Source organism: Mesoplodon mirus (assembly GCF_964341445.2).
Source record: "Mesoplodon mirus genome assembly, chromosome: 3".
In the NCBI taxonomy this organism is placed as follows: domain Eukaryota; kingdom Metazoa; phylum Chordata; class Mammalia; order Artiodactyla; family Ziphiidae; genus Mesoplodon; species Mesoplodon mirus.
The window spans coordinates 90,533,456-90,555,572 of NC_138978.1; the positions used below are offsets into that span (position 1 = coordinate 90,533,456).

At 36.1% G+C, this 22,117-nt stretch overlaps 1 protein-coding gene across 2 annotated transcripts in view; it reads left to right on the forward strand.

Annotated features, from left to right (window-relative positions):
* LOC309799007 (TLC domain-containing protein 4-like) overlaps window positions 1-22,117 on the forward strand; it is a 64,596-nt gene that overhangs the window by 11,618 nt on the left and 30,861 nt on the right. The window contains exons 2-6 of one of the 2 annotated variants that reach the window (XM_082611968.1): window positions 9,009-9,037; window positions 9,418-9,583; window positions 13,777-13,866; window positions 15,606-15,664; window positions 17,859-17,953. In XM_082611968.1, coding sequence (XP_082468094.1) covers window positions 9,429-9,583; window positions 13,777-13,866; window positions 15,606-15,664; window positions 17,859-17,953 — 399 coding nt within the window. In that variant the 5' untranslated portion in view covers window positions 9,009-9,037; window positions 9,418-9,428. The remainder of the gene's footprint in view (window positions 1-9,008; window positions 9,038-9,417; window positions 9,584-13,776; window positions 13,867-15,605; window positions 15,665-17,858; window positions 17,954-22,117) is intronic. The other variant, XM_082611967.1, reaches the window with a different exon arrangement.

The window sequence follows — 22,117 nt, forward strand, 5'->3', positions numbered from 1 at the left end:
AGAAAAAGAGGTGGAATTCTCCTAGCTTTTTTTCATATAGCTCTCAACGCAGAATTAACAACAGCAATGAAAAATAAAAACGGTGACTGCAGTTAGCTGAAAACTTTGTACACATTTGATTAGATGCTTAAATTTTTACATGAATGAAAAGTCAAAAGTGGGTAGTATGATGAGTTATTCTTTACTAAGGGGTTTTAACGTCTCTGGTTAATTATTGACATTTCGTGAGCATTGAGAAAGATGATTGCAGTGTACCACCTGTATGAAAATGCAAATAAAACCAGAATGGGTGGGGAGCAGGTATTTTTCTGGTAGGGTTTTTGTTTGGTCTGGCAAATATCTCATTTTCTGTAGTCATGTGTTCATTTACAAATGATTTACAGTTTGCTAATAGAGACTTTTAAAAAACTTTTACGTGTTAGAGCTACTGACATGGTAGATAAGTTCAATAAATAAGTACATCTGTAACTGATAAGAGTATGAAAATACAGTGCAATTTACAGTTAAATATACACATGAAGCCTTTGAACATATATCACACGTTGTAAGGAGTTTGGCATAGACAAACCAAATATCATACTGCTGTGGTCTGAATGTTTGTGACTCCCCCCCACCAAAATTCATGTGTTGAAATCCTAACCCTCGAAGTGGTGGTACTGGTAGGTGGGGCCTTTTTGGGTGATTAGATCATGAGGGTGGAGTCCCCATGAATGGGATTAGTGCTGTTGTAAAAGAGATGCCACAGAGCTTCCTCGCCCTTTCGGCCATATGAAGTCTGTGACTTGGAAGAGGGCCCTCACCCAGCCATGCTGGTACCCTGATCTCGAACTTCCAGCCTCCAGAACGATGGGCAATAAATTTATGATGTTTATAAGCCACTCAGTCTGTGGTATTGTGTTACAGCAGCACAAATGGACTAAGGCACACACTCAATATTATTTCATTTATAACATTGGTACTCTTAGCTTTTGGATATTTGGAGCTGAGAATCCTTTTGCAGTGAATATGTGTTCATACTATACCACTAGGGTTGTCAATTTAGAAAATTTTCCTTTCCAGTGTTCTGATTATACTGGTAAAATGAGGGACCTGTGACTGATCAGGTACTAGCAGAATGGAAAGCACCTGTGAGAATACGAATGTCTGTTGTTATCATTATTATATTTCATAGACATTTATTGAGCACATGCTGTGTGGCAGGCACTACGTTAGGTATGGGGACACCATGGTGGGGGGGAAATGTTTGTGTTTCCCACCCTCATGGGGCTCACATTCCACTGGGGGAAGGAGATGTTCATTTAAATTGCAGCTGTAAAGGAGAGGGACATGATGCCATGTGAGCAGACCAGGGGGGGATTGCTCCCAGAAGGCTTCCCTGAGGAAGTGATGATTGACCTGAGAGCTGAGGGGGCATGAGCGTTACAGTGGGGGATGGAGGGGCAGGGTGGGAGTTGGGGGATAGCTTAGGCAGAGGCCTTGTAGAGGGAGGGAACATGGCATCTTTAAGGGTCAGAAAGAAGGCCACATTAGCTGGGGTGCAGCAAGCGAGGGCAAGTGCCACTTGAGGCTGGGGAGAGCAGGGCCCTCATCAGAGGACTGGGCAACCAGTGAAGGTTTAATTTGGGGGTAGGTGACATGACCAGAGACAGCTTTTAGAGCCGATTCCCTCGGAGTCCTCCAGTCTGTTCTCCACACTAAGGAGACCAGTTTGGAGACAATTCAGAAAAGTGGTGGTAGCAGCTTGAGAAAAATGGATGTTTTTGAAAGCTGTTTATAAGAAGGGGAAGGATATGGTGGCTTAGTAGGAGGGTGCAGAAAGCAAGTTATCGGGGATGGCTCCTAGGTTTCTGGCTGTCAAATGGGGGATGTACAGTGGTACCATTCACAGAATGAAGAACCTGCAAGAGGACCAAGTTTAGAGATTAGGCCATGAGCTTGGTTTGAAATGTGTTTGAAATGCTATGTGGTGCTGACAGCTAGGCAGTTGGCCACACATGTCAGGAGCTCAGAGAGGAGACCTGGGATGGAGATTAAAACTTGAGATTTTTCTGCATGTAAGTGGTAACCGAAGCCACAGGTATAGGTGAAATCATACAGGAAACAAGTAGAAGAGAGTCTGGGACTGAGGCTTAGGGAATTCTGTTACTCATTGTCTGGGCAGAAGAAGAAGTGTGGTGTCATGGAAACACAGAGAAGAAAGTGTTTCAAGGAGAAAGTGGTCAGTGGCGTCTAATGTTGCTGAGATGTCAGGTGACACGAAGGCCACACATAGAAGTCATTGCTGACCTTAGCAATAGCTATTTCAGGGGAGCGACGAGGGTGGGGACAGGAATGGAGTGGGCTGAAGAGTGAGAGACCTGAGAAATGATGACAATACGGAAAAACCATTCTAGAACTTTGTCCTTAAAGGCGGGGGGGAGAGAGAGAGGGCAAGAGGCTATACTGGAAAAGAGATATAAAATTGAAGAAGAGGTGGTGGGTCTGTTGATTTTTGTTTTTACTGGGAACTTGAGCCTGTTTAAAAGCCAATAGAAAGGTCTAGTTGAGGAGAGAATAAAAGATAATGGGGAAGAAAAGTTTCCCAAGAAGGCCAGAGAGGATGGCTCCAAAGTGCACAGGTTAGGTTGTCTCGAGATGGGAGGACAGGTGGGTAGTTTGAATGGTTGATAGTATGATATTGAGACTTTTCATATGTTGGCTTCTATTTTTTGTGAAGTAGGATGGGGGTTATCTGTTGAGAGTGGGGGTGGATGGTTGGAGGTTTGAAAAGAGTAGGGGCAACTTGGAAATTTAATTGTGGAGTGTGAAAGGATTGGTTGGCGAGGGCAATGTGTTAGGAGTGCAGGGCAGAGTTGAGAGCTGTTTGATCCCTCTGTAATTTCACACTCACCAGTATATGACTGGTATAAACTGTGGTATATGGCGTTTTCCAACAGTGCTCCGACTGTGTTTGCCTTGTCACTGAGTAAATTGTTGGACATATCCTTTGTTGGAGTTTCACCGGCTCTTGGCAGTGGAAAGGGGATGTGGGGTGTTAGAAAGACTGTTCTTGAAATGATGTGCTCTAGGATCTAAGCTGATTAAAGAGGGAAGTAAAAAGAGCAAAGGGCTACTGAATTGAGGAAAAGCTGAGAGGCCAATGTAACTTGAGAACGTCGTAATACTGAGCACACTTGAAGGAAAGGTCAACAAGGAGAATTCTAGAAATGTTATTTTGGAGGCAGAAAAAGGATGGGTAAGGGACAGCAAAGGTCCATGAATGGTTGAGGTGGCATGGAAGGGGTACCATCCCAGATGAAGATTAAGGGACTGAGTTGTTAAGGAAACCTGGGCCTTCTACATATATAGGAAGTCATTCAGGATAATGGCAGGGCTTGAGGACCATAAGTGAACCAGAACCAAAGTCTTTGAATGGGAGGAAATGTTCAGGAGGTTGGAATATCATATCAGTGAGAAGAGGGAGAAGGTGGTATAACTGAATAGCAGGACCAAAGCACCCTGCGTGTTTATAGGAGGTGAGGGAAGGGAGGAGTAAGCCCTGAAGGGAACCATGAGAGCAAAGAGGCTATAGGGCCACTCCTGATACTGAAGGATGAGGGCCTAGGCAGCCACTAGCTGAGAGGTTGCAGAAGAAGAGGGGTGTCTTCAGAGCAGGCCGAGGAGAGGCCAAGCATAGAGCATTGTTTTCTGGGTGTGGAGCCCAGTCCCAGGGGACCAGTGGAAGCATTTGGGAGGTAGAGGGGGTGATGGGCTGGGTCAGGTGGCTGGGAAGGAACGTTGGAGCATGACAGGGATAGTCCAGTGATGGAGGCTAGATCTCTGCAGTGGGGCTGCCTACATTTTGAGTGTTGACTAATGTAAAGGGGATGAGTTAGAGGTATAGGGCCTAGTGGCCAGAGAATGGTCTTGTTTCCCTGGGCTGGAGTGACGACAGGCCCAGAAATTGCATGTCTTGCATGCTGCTGGAGGTGGTCGATGGTGGAAGGAGAAACAGTACTCCCGAGTGTGCACCACACGCCAACTACTGTTCTAACCGCCCAGCGTTCTGTGGTTTATTCCCCATGTCAGATTAGTACTGTCGTTATCTCCATTTTCCAGATGAAGAAACCAAGGTGCAGGTAAGGCAAGGCAAGTTACTTGCCCCAGGTCACACAGTGAACAAGTGGTGGAACTGAGGTTCAAACTCAAGACTGTAACAGAGCCTGTGTACTTCCCAACATGTCATACGTACTTACTATTTTCTTACACGCGTAACTTTGATTTTGTAAAACATAAGTGATAGACTGTTGAAAAGCTAATGTAGTATTTAATACAAAATTATCTTTTTAGATGCCACAATTAAGTTCAGTCCTAGAATCCCAGAATCTTACTTTGCAAGTGCTCTAAAGGTTAGACCAGCGCCCAACCCCTTTGCAGACCAACCCTCCTTGTGGTCATTTTACCACTTCCGTGACAGATGCTTGGGCACTTCTAAATTGTTAGAAGGGTCTTCCTTAAATTAAGCTGAGCTCTTCCCTTTCTGTAATTTTTGCCCATTTGGGTCATTTAGAGTGGTGCAGAGTAAGTTCCCTCTTTCACTTTTCCACATGACTGTTCTTTAGATGACCGAAGAATGCCCTTCAGTCCTCTCTAAGTAATCTTGTTCCCAAGCTGACATTACTCAGCCCTTCAACTCTTCATGATATGATATGGTTTCTAAAAATCACCATCTTAGTTACACTGCTCTAAAGGTACTTTGACATGTGAGTAATTCAGAGTAAAGTGGGACTGATACGTGTCTTGATCTATACTCTCTGATTGTAAGTGGTTCTGAGGTTTGTTTTTTGTTATTAGTATCTTCATTACATTATTATTTCTTGTTGGTTTGTGTAAATTAAAATGCTAATATTACGTGTGTGTGTGTGTGCGCACGCGCGCGTGTGCGTGTGTTATATAGCTATTATGCTAAGTCCTATACTTGGGTATTGCCTTTTAAAAATTTATTCAGGTTTTTATCTTTCTGATTGGGATTCATTATTTCAGCTTCTGAAGATCATTTTGAAACCTGATTCTGTTAACTGATTATATTAGCTATCTTTCCCAGCTCTGTGTTATATGCAGATTGAGTAAACATATAAATATTTGTAAAAATATTACTGAAAGGGCTTCCCTGGTGGCGCAGTGGATAAGAATCCACCTGCCAATGCAGGGGACACAGGTTCGATCCCTGGTCTGGGAAGATCCCACACGCCACAGAGCAACTAAGCCCGTGCACCACAACTACTGAAGCCCATGTGCCTAGAGCCCGTGCACCGCAACGAAGAGTAGCCCCTGCTCTCTGCAACCAGAGAAAACCCGTACACAGCAACAAAGACCCAATGCAGGGAAAAATAAATAAACTATATATATATATATATATATATATTATATATATATATATATGTATATATTACTGAAAGAGACCAAAAAGAGAGAACGTTATGGGATATCACAGGAGATATTTCTCAAGTCTCTTTCAGATCATTGATCTAAATGCTGGTTCTAGTTTTTCAGCTAACTCTAGATTTACCTAATTTTGTTATCCAGCCACATTTCTTTGTGTAATTAAAAGGATCTCATGAGAAACTTTCAGAACTTTCCTGGAATCAAGTTGTTCTTCATTTGGTATTCTTCGGTCTACAAGGATTTGGCAGTCAGTTAATTATGTGAGTAGGAAATAGGAAGGAGACCAGGATGACTGAGCTGTTATAGATTAAAGGTGAGGAGGTGTTTGCGGGTGATAGTGTCATCCTCTGAGATATGGAACCCTGAGGGGAGGACTGGTTTGGGGTTAAGTTCAGCTTGGGTCACGTAGAGCGTGTGGGCCTCCAGGATGCCCTTATGGAGCCATCCAGAGGGTAGCTGACCATCCAGGACTGGTACATTGGGAGATGGTGGGGTTTGTTTGCACACAATGTAAACCATGTTGAATGTGTGGGGCATACACCCCAGCAGAGCCTATAATGTGCAGAGAAAAATTCTGGATTGGGGCGAGGGGAGGTAGTAAACATTGCCATCATCAGGAGTTTATGCTTGATGGCCTCCATTTTTTGGTGAAATGGGAAGAAACCTCATCTACTGTAAGACAGGGAGAACTGGAGGTTTGAGATCAATGAGTATTTGGAGTCAATGTGGGAAAAAGGAAAAGGGTGGGAAAAGGACTGCTAAGCATGTGTAGGGCATTCTTCCTAGCTCCCCCTTCCCTGCTGCCCTTAAAGACAACCACATAAGACTTTTTCCCCCTGTATTTAAGGATTTTTACTGCTAATCAGTACAGCAGTGGTTCTTCCCTGGAAGTTGTATCAGAACGTGAAGGTTGTGTATGTGTATTGATGATTGGAGGTGACATTGGTGATTCCAACGCACTCCCTAAGGAATCCCTTGTGCTACAAGGAGATAATGAACATGGGGAAATGAGAGTAAAGGTTGTATTCCCAGGTCGGTATTTCTAGAGTCACCTGGCGGAACTGAATCTTTAGGCGTTTCAGCCTTAAAGTATCTTGTTGGGATTTTAATAGATGAGAAGATGTTCTCTTGGTTTAGCTTGAGTACCTTCAAATATCTCCTCGCTGTTTATATGTCTTCTCTGCTGGGTATTTATTCCCAGGAAAGCAGGGAGTGCCCCCCTTAGCACCATGAATTTACCACTTTATGTGGGGGTGATCAGTTTCTTGCTTCCTTACTGGCCCATGAGCATGTCTCCCATTTTGTATTGTGAGTCCCAGCACAGTGCCTGGTATGTGGCGGACTCATGACAGGTATTGGGTGAACTGTTGGCGGAAGTAAAGACTGAATCAGCCTGGCTGGGCTGTTCCCAGTGGTCCTGCTTCTGGGAGTCCTCCTGGAGAAGGGCCCTCACAAGCTGGTGGTTGAGAGGCATCCTTCAAACCTTTTCATGGTTTTCTCTACCAAGAAATCAACTTGAATTAAAGTTTATGGAAACCATCTTATGGGGAAAAGTACAAACATCCTTTGTATTCAGGAAGCCTCTGGAAGAGTTTCTTTGGTGTCCATAATTCCTGTGAATCAGGATGGGCTAATTAAATTTCATGTCTAGACACTCACCTTGTAAATTGGCACAGAAATATTTCCCACTTCTGTTCTAGCTGCTGTGTTCTAGGATAGTATCCAAGCCTTCTGCCAGCTACTAGCCATATGTAGAGGTGTATGAACCAAGTCTAATACTTTTCTACTTTTACAGTGTATTCCTCTACTTAATAATCACTAAACTCTAAAAGGCCCTTGATCTGTGTCAGTAATGAGCATTATTTGGTTTTATTCATTTTCACCATTTTCTTGCCTGATTCAGTGAATGAACAGGGGCAGTTGCTTCCTACCGGAAGCTTTGGTTTTCTGGGAAATTTTTTTTTAATTCCTTAGATTAGTCCCTGACTTGGCATGAGTGATGAAGCAAGCAGCTGTTTAATAAGAAGCAAAGCTGGGAGTAGAACAATTTAATTAGCTTCTGTCTGTTGAGCCTTTAATGGAAGCCATAACTTGAGTATGTGGAGCTTTTTAGTTTTAAATGGAACATTTTTGCAAAGGGAGATTCTCCATATGTACCCCCCAAACTCTAGTTAACTGAAAGTCTGTTGAAAATATAAGATACCCAGTATAACAAAGACTTAATAAAAACTAAATTTTTTTAGGAATGAGGAATTTAATAGTGAATTGTTTGATTTTTTAATGTATTGCTTAAATTAACAATTCATAAAATAGATAATGTTGCATGACACATACTATGTTTTATAACATAACTTTTAGCAAACATTCATGAAATAAATACTCATTGTATACATTGAATTTTAACTGAGGTAAATAAGCAGCTCTTGCCTAGCCACCCTCCATAACCTCCAGGAAACACACAGAACCCTTCAGGACAAATCATCCTCACATTTAAGATTAGATTCTCCACTCACTACTGGTTACTGGTTTCATTGTCTTTGTTTAGCTGCCCACCTGGCATGCAGATCCTTATTTGCTTCATCTTAGAAAAACATTTTCCTTTTTACATCTCACTTAGCAAATTACAGTGATGTTTATTTATGTATAAAACTTACTTTTATGTATTATTTTGTTAATATTAAACCTAGGTTAAAAGACCAAGATAGGTTAAAATTAAATTTTGTAATGCCCAATAAACACATGTTGAATTAAAAACAATTAAATGAGCAATAAAGTTAATGGAATCTCACAGAGAAGAATTGTGATATCAATATTTTTACTGTGCACACACACCAGAAAAAAAGAATGAGGAAAGAATTCATTACAGACACGTGAATTCTGTCAGAAGAGGCCCTGTGGGAGACTGATTCTTATTATGATATCCTGGTTGGAAGGGAATGAAGTGGGGTTATTGCTAGTGCAGTCAATGATGTGGTTTTTCTCTAGTGAATTGACTTCAGTAGGTGACTTTATTTCTTCACATTAGGCAGCTGGAAATATGTATTGATTCATTTCCTTTTCATTTGAGGGTCAGCTCTATCAAAGATGGAGCCGTAGAAATGCTGTATTTGCTGGATATGAGCAAGTGCTTCAGTGTCTTTTTTTTTTTTTTTTTGGTCTGAATGTTCCTAAGGTTTTTAGGAGCCAGATAAAGTTTAGCTCAATGAGATAGAAAACATACTTTGAATGTGTATATATGCATATTACCATTCTTTGCACTAACTCTCTCCTTAAAACTTGGAGCTCTTTTATAAAAATGTTTTCTTTTAGAGATAAAAAGCCATGGAGGATTTTTGGTTCAAGGATATGTGTGATTACAAAATATTTTTTTAAAAGTTAAATACTAACTTAAGCAGTAACGGTGGTATGATTATTTTCCAAGATAGTATTATTCTTCTTAAACTTTAAATGTTTGTCACACTGTACAATTATTTTTTTCTTATATAATTGGTTTTTGTTTTGCTATAGCAGATAATGTTAGTTCTATTCTTATTTTGGCTTAATTGTTTCTTAGAAATTATCTAACCAACTTTCTTATTTTATAGATGAGAAAATTGAGGCATAGAGAAATCAGGTGATTTGTCCTTAGTTTAATTAAAAATATTACTAAAAGAATACCTTCAGTTATAGTACTTGAAATTCCCTCTTAATTGTAAACTCTAGACTTAGGTAATTTTGAGTATCATGATGTTAAATTTGCCTCCTGACATTTATCATATTGAAATCTTTAAGATAATAGATCTTCCCCTCTTTTATTTTAAGTACAAATATAAGATACATGACAAATAGCTGGTAAAGGCTTAAAATTCATATAGTTTCCTTGTATTCTTACATTTGTGCTAAATTAAAATAAATCACTAAAAATACAACCACGTACTCTTTTAAAATTAAAAATTAATTTAGGTGTATTATGAGCAATTTAAAGGATTTTATAGCCAACATTTCTCTTAACAGGTTGAAGAAATATGGATACCAACACCATATTGGTCATCAGCGCTGGTTTTACCAGCTTTTTCACCTTTCAGCTTCTTTTCCACTTTGTAAGTTATTGGTTTTCAGCAAAAGTTTCTCCAGGTTTTAATAATCTCAACTTCGAAAAGAAGATTGAATGGAACTCAAGGTAAAGCATACGAAAATGTAAATGACTGATTAAAAAAAACCTAGTCTTATGAAATAAAATTATGCATTTAAAATATTTCCAAAAAGTCCTTTTCATTTAGGATCTAACAAAATCTTAGGTCAAATTTTTTTATTTGACATTAGGAATAAAAGGAAAGACAAGTTGATAGATCTCATACAAGAAAAAATTTTCAATTCTTACTCTGAAAGATGTTAGGAAAAATTTATTTAACTGTCTAGGGAAGTGTTAAGTAGACTCTGGCGGATTGTGGTGGAAGGCACTGTTTTGCATTCTCCTGTGAAATATTTATGATAACAAACACATGTTCTTTGGAAATGGTGACAGAAGTAACATTAGTTGGGGCTGTGAGTAGCCTATATATAGTATCAGGCTGGCTTAGCCCAACCTAGGACAGTTAAACACTACACACCAAAGAACCTGGTGCACAGTTAGCACATCTGTCTCTCTTTTAATGAACTTTTCATTTTAATTCATAGCCCTCCAGAATCTGTTCTTTTGTTATGTAATTCTAAAGTAAAAATTGCTTTTTAGATCTTTTAAACAAAAAAGTAAATGGAAAACGAATAAGACATCTAAGGATATAGAAACCTGCCAGAGTTTTAATTACTTGGTTTGCTAATTTTTTGTGTATGTGCAACTCATTAATCTCTCACAAGGTTTCAAACACAGACGGACTCTGATGACTGCTTCGCTTGCTTTAGAGCATTTCAGATGCCCAAACACCTCTGTGCATTTGCAAACCTCAGTGAATTAGAGCAGCTATGGGATACTGTTTATTGTTGAAGTTAATGCTAACTATAAAATGAACTCAGCAGACCTCCAAAATTGCTATAATTATTTTTTCATTGAAATTTCCTTTTAGAATTAAAAACTTCTGCCAAAGTCTATTTATTTGAGAATGGTCATATGTGACCTGAAATGCCCTATCTGTTTGAGCCAAATTGTTTTACAGGCATTCACTTTTATAACTCAGACTGTGACGAAGACTAGTTGTTTTCTTCTGCACCTTACACTGATTTGTCTGGTTCATACATGTTATATATAGCTCTTCTCCCCAAAAGTGAGAATTATTTCTCCACATATTTTTGAAAAATAAGAGATATGATTCTTTTGTCTAAATAATAGCACAAAAGTATCGTTCAAATGTGGGATACAAAAGATACTAACCATTATTTTGTAAAACCATTTCTAACATAAAGATAGAATAGTTGCGAAAGAGAAGGAAAGGGATATGGAGGGGGACATAACATTTTCTGTGACTAAATTTTGAACTATTTCCATTTCAACATGGTTAAGGTAGGTAAAGGCATTTGAATCTTGGTGAGCCGTAAGCCAAAGAAACAGGGAGGGTACAGATAGATTGAAGCAAAGGTAAAAATGAAATGAAATGAAATGATGCAATTAAGAAATACTTTGCATTATTCAGTCTTACTATCACTGCCATTCTATGAGACATGGAATCACCATTTGGGAAACTTAGTTCCCATTTGAAAAAGGAGTCTGGGATTATATGATTCATTACGCTATTCAAATACTATTATGCTATGCTATTTCTCTTAAATTTACTCCTGTTTCCCATTCCAGCTTGGTTTACATGGGACTTAAACTATGAGGTGGAGAGTGCAAAGAAGGAAAAACAGTTGGCTGCTTTTTGACTACACATATATGTCTTGAAATCCAGATTCCAGTCTTAAAACAGATCAACGCAACCCACATAAGTCTCTCTAGTAATCAGGAAAGAGTCTCTGAACGATGAGTGGCCCAAATCATCTAGTAGTAAAAGGACAGAAGGCAGAAAAGCTCTCCAGAAAATTCACACCTGAGAGTAACAGTTGAGTTAATTATAAGTGAGAAAATCTTATACTTAATTGTTACTTTTCCTGCAAACATACATACTTATAGATGTTATTAATATTATATAATTAAATAAATTTTTTATTTCCACTTGCTTTCCTATGGCATGGAAAGTCCTGTTGTGCTGAAATATTCCTAATTTTTAAATCTGTTTCTTCAAAATATAACCCTTTTGTCTGATTGAGCTATGTAATTTCTGTTGGTAATACTCATACTACTTGCGAGTGATTACATCAGTAATTTTAAAGTGCTATTCTAAAATTGTCATTACTTCCTTAAAAAAAAAGAAACCCACAAACATTCCTTTTTAACCTTCTTTAAACAAAATTGAAATATTTTATCTTGGTGTTTTTCTTAAGACCCTGAGGAATCTACATTTTGCTTTGCCAGGAATCTGATTTTAAAGAATGAAATATGAACTTTTTACTAACAGAAGTTTCTGAACGTATAGACTTTTAATACAGAATAGCATGTAAGCACAGTGTGTTTGTTTCTCCTGTTCATTATAGTGGGAGCTATTTGATCCAAGTAACATGTAACTTTTCTCTCGTGAATTATATGCCATTTCCATCAGCTGAAGGCTTGTAATTCTTCCCTTTTACCATATAACATCTCAACAGAGTAGGGAATTTGAGGCCTGAGTATCAGGAACAAAAATTCAGATTTTTTTCAAAAGGAAACTTTTTGATAGAAAGTTACTAAGCCAACAGGTTAGTAAAAGGTTATGCTTTTTCCTTTAATAGAATTTTTGAATGGCAACAGAAAGCTGTTTGTCTGATTATTTAGATGGCATGTTTTATTTGAGATCAAGGAACTTACATTTTTATCTTGCTATGTTCAAATGGAACACAGGTGTGCTTGGCGTGAAAATTCCAGACTTGTAAACCAGGTTAATTGCGCTAATTATCACACTTCAGAATGTATTTTGGTATTACAAAGGACTCAGTGCTTTTAAATTAGTGAGACTCTTTGAGCATTTAAAATATGATTTGATTTAATTTGATATGTTTACTTAGGACCACATCATATATTAGATCAGGTATATTGATTTTTCAAATTACAATGAGATTTTTAAATATCAAACTTTGTATTGGTTGATATATTTCACTTTTAAAGATTTGGGTCATATTGTAGAGAGATTCATTGCATACCAATTAATTTCTAAAGAGAAAACTTTGCTATTCCTCTCATCCTTTATTCTAATGAAGAGAAGAGAAACTTCATTACTCATAAACTTTTTCATTATGTGAGTAAGCATATAGTATCCTGTATACAGTTCTTTAAGTAGGATATCATAGAACTTGCATATTGGTTAAGTCATTAAATTTTTAGCAAGATATGTTCATAGAAACTGATGTTTTTCAACTAAAAGTTATTCCTTCTATAAAGAAAATGCTACGTAGATCATGTGAACATTTTGTTTCACTTGGGCATTTCTTTTAAAAACAGATTTTTTCTGAATAAATTCATGGTCCTCCATTTTTCTATTTAGAAGTGATTTCATAATAATGATGAGACACTAATAATAGCCACCTTAGCTTTCTCACAAATTTGTTTCAAGAATCAAGTACAATAATGTGTGTATTAAAACTGAAATTTCCAGGGCTTCCCTGGTGGTGCAGTGGTTGAGAGTCCGCCTGCCGATGCAAGGGACACGGGTTCGTGCCCCGGTCCGGGAAGATCCCACATGCCGCAGAGCGGCTGGGCCCGTGAGCCATGGCCGCTGAGCCTGCACGTCCGGAGCCTGTGCTCCAGAGTGGGAGAGGCCACAACAGTGAGAGGCCCGCGTACCGCAAAACAAACAAACAAACAAAAAACCTGAAATTTCCAAGGGAATACATTTTCATTTCATGATCCATTCCAATTCTGATCCATGGATATAGAGTTCGTTAAGGCTAGTAGATTTGGAAGTCATTCCTAACTGATTGGAGCAGGAACTAATCCCGCAGTGATGCTGCTGGGGATGGAGCAGGGTGCAGGGTAGTGTGCTTACCAAATGCCATCTGTTTACACAAAACTCTGTCAACTGGTTCATCAGATATGCTTCTGCTTTAGACCCTTTAATCAATAAATGATTCATCAGTTGTCTAGCAGGAAATTGTAGACCTGGGCATCTTTCTTGTTATTGATTCCAAAGTAAAGTTGTGGCCCTTGGATTTCTAAATAGCAATTTTGTATTATATTCTCAGATGTACTCCAATCCTATATTTAAATGCTTCCAGATTTAACTTCTTCAGAGTGTTAAATGTCTTGCCAGAATTAGTTAAAATTTATTGCACAGATTCTAAAATCTTTGTGTCTATTTCATCTCATTGCAGGGTAGTGTCTACGTGTCATTCTTTGGTGGTTGGGGTTATTGGCTTGTACATTTTCTTGTTTGATGAGGCTACTATTGCTGATCCACTTTGGTAAGCTGTTTCTTTCCAATATAGTCAATTTGATTTATGTTTTGATTTTAATTATTAATAAGAACATCTCTTTACTTTAAAACAGAAAACATATTGATGGTATATTGTTTTTTAAAATGCTTGTGTTCAGACATATTTCAGCAAGGTGCATTAGAATGATTTATTTTAGATTTAATACAAATAATGAGGGCCATTTTGCATTAGTATTGCAATTATTATCCGAAACAGGGAGAATATGATGATTATGTAAACGTTTATACCGTGTTAGTGAGTCACTAAGTTATTGTAAACACTTCTGAGCAAAAATGAGTTATTATTGAGATAGGATAGTCAGATAGATAGGATAGACTTAGTCTTTAAATTTATGTTTGACCCATCATTTGATATCAAAGATAGGAAAATGAGAATTATAGATGTCCATGTAAGAGGAATTTAGTACCACATGAGATGATTTGAAGCATGAATAATAATTATGTTTAGCCATAACACGACAATTTGTAAGATGATTCTTTCTGAAGAATTTAAATGTCATTCCAATGGCAGAAGTTTTACAAACTGTACTTCCTGACATTATATGAGAAGACTTAGTTCAGTTTAGTTTGAGGGATTGGGAGTGTTTTGAAAAAGCACTGCACAAGGATGTGATAGATGTGGGTTCTGAGGGATGTGGGGCAATTTGACCAGGTCTTTTGACCATCTCTATTTGACTGCAATGATGTGTTTTTTATTCATAAATATGGAATTATGCTGGTCAGAGTTATACCAGTATTCATACATTTTCACTGAGAAGATATTTTTCAAAGTGAATTAATTTAGTGAATTTCATTCCTTGACCAGGTTTTAATGTGCTCTACCTAAACAATTGCTACTTCTTTTTCATATTTTTATTTTACCCACATGATTGTCAACAGAACCAGTTGTTTTTGGAAGTAAGTTTTATAACAAAGATTTGATTCGTTGACCAATTTGTCCTTATCAAACTTTTACCTATTATACTTTTTGATATTTTAACATTTTTTTAGATACCATAATTTATTCCAGGTCCAATTTTCCTGGATCATATTTACAGATCAAAATTTGTAAAGAAAACATGACTTCTACTAAATATTTCCACTTGTAGTTTACCTGTTGTCAGTTTTATTTTATGTTCATTTTACCAGTAGTTCATATTAAAAGTCAGATAAAGGACTGATAATTTGTATTTGTTTCTTGGAGCCAAGAGCATGAACAGGGCAAAAGTGTAGGATCTTGATATGTGTAAGGGTCGAAACAGCAGGATTAAATTGTTCTGTTCCGATCATTTTCTAACTTGTGATAATAGGCAAATCTCTCCAGTCCTCAGTAAAGTGAGGATAACAGTATAGTGCCTCTAAATCAGGGGCAGCCTAGATTATTTCTTGAGGCTGAGTCTCTGATTCAGAATAAGGAATCAAAACAACAACAACCAGCGTCTGGAATTCCATTTGAGTTCTTTCACAAACAAATCATATGAGAACACACTTAGAAAATGTCTTTTGGTAATATTATTTTCATAAAACTTTGGGCTAATAAGTATAAGCAATTATGATTATTGCAGTCAGAAGCATTATAGCTAACACAGTACCTTGTGCAAATGACAAGTTACCATTTGAGTGCCTATAGAGAACATTTAAATTATGTTTAAATCTCAATAGAAAAAAAAGTAGCTGTCATCTATAACCATGTGCTAAAAAAAGGAACCTGTTTTTTAATATTTATAGGGGTGATCCATCTCTTGTGAAAGTGAATATTGCTATTGCTTCAGGCTACCTCATTTCTGGTATGTGATATGTTGTTCACTGTCTGTTTCTTTTTAGACTACTTATGGAATTATGCAAAGAATACATACATAGTCTATGCTTTTGGTTTATTTATTTAAGAAGCAACTTTTAGGATCCATACTGAGGGGAAAAAATAATCTGCTGTAATGGTAGAACATGAAACATTTTTCATGTTGGCTCTCTGGTTCTCAAAGATCAGAGCTGCAGAGTGGGGCCTCAGTTAGGCCTGGATTTTTTTTTTTTTTTTTTTTTTTTTAACTAGTGATGGTTCCTTTTTGGACTAAAGAGTCGCTCAGGTGCAATTACCATGACGCTAAGGAAGTTTAAGCCTCAGGGTCCTCACTTGCAAGGGCCCTTGAAATGTGCTCCCATGGTCATGGTTTTGTATTGTTTTGGTAAGGTTTGCAAAAGTAAGGTATTTTAGTCATAATCAGTTAAGATCATGGGCTCTTTCTACTTCACATTTCCCTCTGTCATATTTTCTCTCATGTTGGATGAGGTTGGAATAACCTTTTACACAATGAGACAGAGGGGAAGTTAAGTTGAGAATATGCCATTTAAACTGCTCTTTGAAAAGACATTTTGGACTGTCTCAATAAAACAAGAGAGAAATAAGAGATCTCTGATTTGGACATTTATTCAGGGAACCCTATTTTGTAATTTTCAAATTTAATAAACAGCTGAAGGAAAATCCAAGTAAAAATAATGGACTATGAAACAAAAGCGATAAAGATGAGTGATGAACTTGGTAGAAAATTTTCTGCCATCAAGAAGTGAATTGTAAAAAAAAAAAATTAGATTAAACCAAAACACAGTAATTTATTAAGAGGAAAAAATACATTTGGGATAGAAATAATGAATAGGCTATTGGATTATTCAACGGCCCAATTAAAAGAAGAGTGAATCTTGTGGACATATTGGGAAAAGATTTGCTCTTTGGCACAAAATGCTGTCATTGACAAGGTTAACGCAAAATTTATAATATGCCTCATACACTGGTTAATGAGTATCAATTCAGAGAGTAGTTACTACCCAGGAAATCTTGTACGAAAGAAACTTGATAAAGATTTTCTCAAATAAGGTAATAATTCAAAACACTTAAAAATAAGTTATGAACTGAAACAAACTTTCTAAACCAAGCTGAATGAAAGGTGAATTCTTTTATTCTCTCTATAGAAAATATTATAAGATCATTATCATATAAATTGGTGACCAAAGAATATATAGCCAAATATAGGAAAAATGTATCTAGAGAAGCATATCAGGCAGTTAATTACTAATAGTTTTAAATTTTCTTGATTTCCACATTTGTGGTATTTTTCCCTCTCCTTAAAATTTATAATTTGATGATTTATTTTACCTTTATATATATTCACATCTAATTTTATATTCGTAATTTTTATTTTTTATAAAAGAAGCTCCTCATGCTATAAGCTCCAAACCCACAAAACCTGAATCATCCTCTGGTTTCCATCCATGATAGCCATTTGTTTCCAGGTTTAAATTTCATGTTTAACCATTTGGTAAAGAAAACACTTGTGTTCACAGTTTGAGATGTTTCTGTTTTATTAAATGAAACAATTTTCTGAATTTTGGTATTGATTTAGAATTTAAAGAAAAATTGATGCCTTGAGCTCTTTTTTAAGATATCTTTTTAATAGTTATAGTTCTTCGCGTTTTGGAGGGTTTTTTTGCTATTTTGAATTAATATTTAACCACATTCTTTGTTAACTTTTAAATTTTTTGCTGAATTTGTGTTATAAACGAGTTGGTCGTTTTATACCTTTTCTGAGATCGTCTTATCCATTTGAGTTATTATAGTGACAAAAATCAGTAATTTAGTCTTATTTTAAAATTATTTTTATTCTGTAATATTTTCATTTTATTTAACCCTTGTAACAAGTTAATTCGTTTATACTTTCAACAAATACGTTACATTACATAGCTATACGCCTTGCACTGTGCTGGATGCCCACACTTGGTCCTCTTCCTAGAGAAGTCCCAGTAGTGTAGGGGAGACAGTTATCTGGAAGCACATACTTCGTGGTAAAAGGGGTAGTTGAACTCCTGATGTACGAGATGAGTGCTGTGGGCTCAGAGTGGACTGTGATGTGATGTCAGGAGAAAGTTAAATACACTTGAAAAACAATGAAGCTTTCTTCCTGTGTAATATCTTATTTTTCCTTGTTACAGATTTGTTGATTCTCATTTGGTATTGGAAAGTGATTGGTGACAAGTATTTTATAATTCACCATTGTACAGCGCTGTATGCATACTACTTTGTACTGGTGAGTGCCAGGATTTACAGTGGTCTGACAAGGAGACAAGATTGGGAGTAATGACTCAAGGGTGAAGATAAATCTAAACATACAATTCTTAATTTATAAAGATCAACCCCAAATGCATTCAGGAATCACTCTTGTGATATTATCCTGTGTATTAACAAAAATAATAGCTTTACATACACGTTTGTATTAGTGTGTCTGTTTGGATTCACACACTTTGAGAAAGTCAGATGACCCCAATTTCCTGAATGTTCACTCAAAACCTTTAGGATCATGTGGCTACTGATATTTGTCTGTCTTTCTAGATGCATGTATGTGTTAACAGCCGGAGCTAGGTATAGATTCCTGTATAACCAGCTGAAGTATTTCTTTTCTGTTTAATTTCATGTACAGTTCCACGTACATGCATAGTTACACTTAAGTATGCTAGAGCAGGAGGGGAGGGGGAGGGGGAGGGGGAGCCTTGTTCAGAGGCTTCATCAGAACTTCCAGACTGAGCTATTAGAGGATCCAGCAAATCTGGGGCACTAGTGCATATTAATGTTTATTTCTAACATTATTTTTCTACATTATACATTTGTAAATTAGCAATTTTATATCCCTTGCATCTTTGTTAGGTTTCTCCTCAATCAATTATTTTTCAACCTAGATATACCACCAAACCCAAGATAGATACTGGGAAATAATAGACGTATGTAAACTCGAATAGTATAAATTTTATGTAATACATGTGGTATACCATTCCATGTTTTTCCTATTTTAAAACATAAATGTAACCACTGGCTTTTTTTTTTTCTTGTTTTGGTATTACTAAAATCTATATATTACTGGACATTTGTGATGATTTTGAGGGCTTTTAAAAAACTCATACAAATGTGTATTAATAATATTCTTCTATTTTTCTTTATATTGCCCCACACAAAGATAGCTGGTGAATAAGACATCAGATTACATTATTTCTGCAAGAATAAGATACATCAAAGCATCTCTTTATATCACCCATTTAAGGTTATAAGTTTAAATAATTAATGTAAATGTTTTAAAAACTATGCTGGTTTTAATGTTATAAATAAGTAGGTATTTATAGGATCCCAGTAGGTATCCATAATCACTTTATTCTTCTGAAGCAATAGGCTATTTTTACTGGCACTTCCTACTGTTTATTTCCTTGTCTTCCTTTTTAGATTTTAATATATTATAGGTAGTTATAACATATAGACTTCTACCTTTTACAGGTCTTAGATAGTTGCAATACATGCACTTTGTTTCCTGAACACTTTTGCTAAAAAGACGTGGAAACTGACTAACAAAATATTGGTTGACTCAGGGAAGAATGTGTGTGGGTACTCGTGTGAGTTTAATACCCTACTTCAGGTTAGGAGTATGGTCTCTAAACATGAGTCACAAATAATCACTGTCCTATGAAAAGAATATAAGCTGGTGAAAGATAACAGGTCATTTTCATGCATTTGTAAATGTGACTAGTATGAACTGCTGTTCTCTCTCAGCCACTGAAGTCACAGGCTTGGCAAATGGCTGCTGTACATGGAATGGCAAGTTGAATATTTCATTATATGGGAGGAATACTGTTTTCTCTTTGGACTTTTATGCCTTTATAAAATGTTAGTGAAGTGAATGCTGGATTTTTAAAAAAGAAATTAACTGTTGCCTTATTTAGTAAAGTTGATAAGAAAATCAACTGCAATTTTTTCAAGAGATGGTTGCTTTTTTGATATGTCTTCCTGTGTTCTATTGTATGAAATAAATGGTATGAAAGAAAATTATCTAATTAAAGTGAATCTCTTCATAGGGAAACAAAATAGAAACAGAATTGATGAAATAAATGTTTATAGATATAGAGATCCTATGTCATTTATAGATCTTACATTTACTATTTGAATATAAGAAAATTTTTTCCCATGCAATGAATTCCCAGGTTACTTTGTGCATTTTAAGTAAGGCTAACAGAATACCAACAACAAGTACTACTACTATTATTATTTTGTATAAACTTTTATGAAATTCTTATCCCTTATGCAATGAGAACTGGCATTTGGAAAGCACTTCGACTTGATACTTCTGCAACTATTTAAGCTGTTTGTAGTAAGCTTTTTTTCTTAAAAGATTTTCTAACTGGAACTAATTAAAACTTAAAGTGAAGAATAGAGGCTAATTACCTGTAGGTTTTAAATGTACGCCCTACTGAATAGTTGAATGTAAATAACAACTTTACCTTATCTGACATAACAAAAGTAAGAGTCTTTTTTTTTTTTTTTTTAAGTAAGAGTCTTTTGAACTTAGGGTATTGTAGGTTGTAAATAGGTTATATAATGTCTTGATCCTCTCTCTAATATATTTACTGGAGTTTTAAAATTATCTCATGGAATAATTTAGAGCTTAAGAAATCTTCTCTTCTGCCTACATAGAAAGGTAAAAATCCTACAGCTTTTTTCTTGATATTCAGCTTTCATCCCTTGGGCAGGATACTCATTATCAGGGAAAATATGACAGGTTAATCTCTTATCATAAAGGAAGTGACACATTTAGGCTTTAATGTCCTATGTTTAGGGATAAACCATCCTCTTTTGTTCTCCCTTTCTGACTTCTTGGATAACGTTAGTTTTCTCCTGTATTCCTTGTGAATCACCTCCTCTCCCCAATCAAACCACATCTTTAGATACTGAGTTATAGTATATTTGGAAAACTTTTAAACTTGACAAGAAAATCACTGAGTCTCTGCATACTTTACCAACTCTTCTGCATCTTTCCATTACCCTAGGATCTAATCATTAAACCATTCTGCTGCAATTTAAGAAGAAAATTTGGTTTCAAATGCCTCTTGTTACATTTATTTAAGGGTATTAGTATTAGGTGTGATACTTTGAAGGTGAAGATTTTTGATTTTTGTTTAATATTTTACCCCAGTTATCTATGTTTTAAAAACATTTTGCAAGCAATTGTATATGAAGTGGTACTGAAAAATGAGATTCGTTATGTAAGATAAGGTAAAGTTGTAATTTATGTCAGGAGACAAGAAGTAGAAAAATACTGGTCTTATGTTTAGTCTAAACAAAAATTTCCACAGTGCTGTGAAACAAATGCCATGACTCACTAACATTTTATCATTAACAGTGTTAAAAAAGAAAAACTGTTTTAAGGTGAGTTAAATAGTGTTGCATGTTCTCAGTTACACTTAAATAATGTATTTCCTTTTTTTCTCCCATTAAGATAGCCTTAAAGAAAAATTTTAGGTAACTATAGTGGCTGTTACAGCAACATTTTAAGATAACAAAATTTCAAAAATTAACATTTCTGTAGACTAGGTATGCATTAAAAATAGGTACTTAAGCAAGATTCACTAGTAAGGTCTTTGTGATTTCTATTTTCCGCTAAATTTATATATAATAAGACATCTTAAGTATTTAAATCAAATAAAAATATTTTTAAAAGTTGTATAATATGTTAGATAACTTTTTTCCTACTGAAATAAAAGATTGACAGCTTTCTTATACAGTAATAAGTGATAGACTAGCAGAAGTAAGTCTTAGAAATTGTTTTATTAGTATTTCTATAGCTCACTTATACAAATCCATATAAAAGCGCTATGATACAGTTAGTTTATTACTTTTACTACTAACTGAGGGATTAGCCATCGTAAAAATATTAAGTGCTCAGTTTTTTATTCATAAAATATGTGTTCTATATGTGTGTGTATATGTAAAGATACATACATATTCCATATATGTATGTGTGTTTTTGGTTATACCTGATGTGAGCATTTCCCATATTTCACGAACATAACAAACCTCCTCTAAGGCCTTCCTCAGTTTCGGTAAGGAGGAATTCTTCTCTTTCTTCCTGGTTCTGTGTTTACTGCTTCATGCTCTTTTATGGGCACAGAGCATCTCCTCAGATATGCGTAGTGGGATTACCTTAGCAGAGCTGTGTCCCTTTCTTTCTCTAAGCTGGCTTGATTTTTTGAAACCTATTTCCCTTTAATAACCAGGAAAGAAAACAGTTCATGTATTGGACTTGATGTGTGATGATAAAATAGATGTCAACGAAGAGGATTGCCATGTCCACCCTAGTCGATATTTTGTTCTTAATTAGGTTTTTAAAAAAGAAATCTTATCATATGATTCTTCTTACATGAGGTAACTAAAGTAG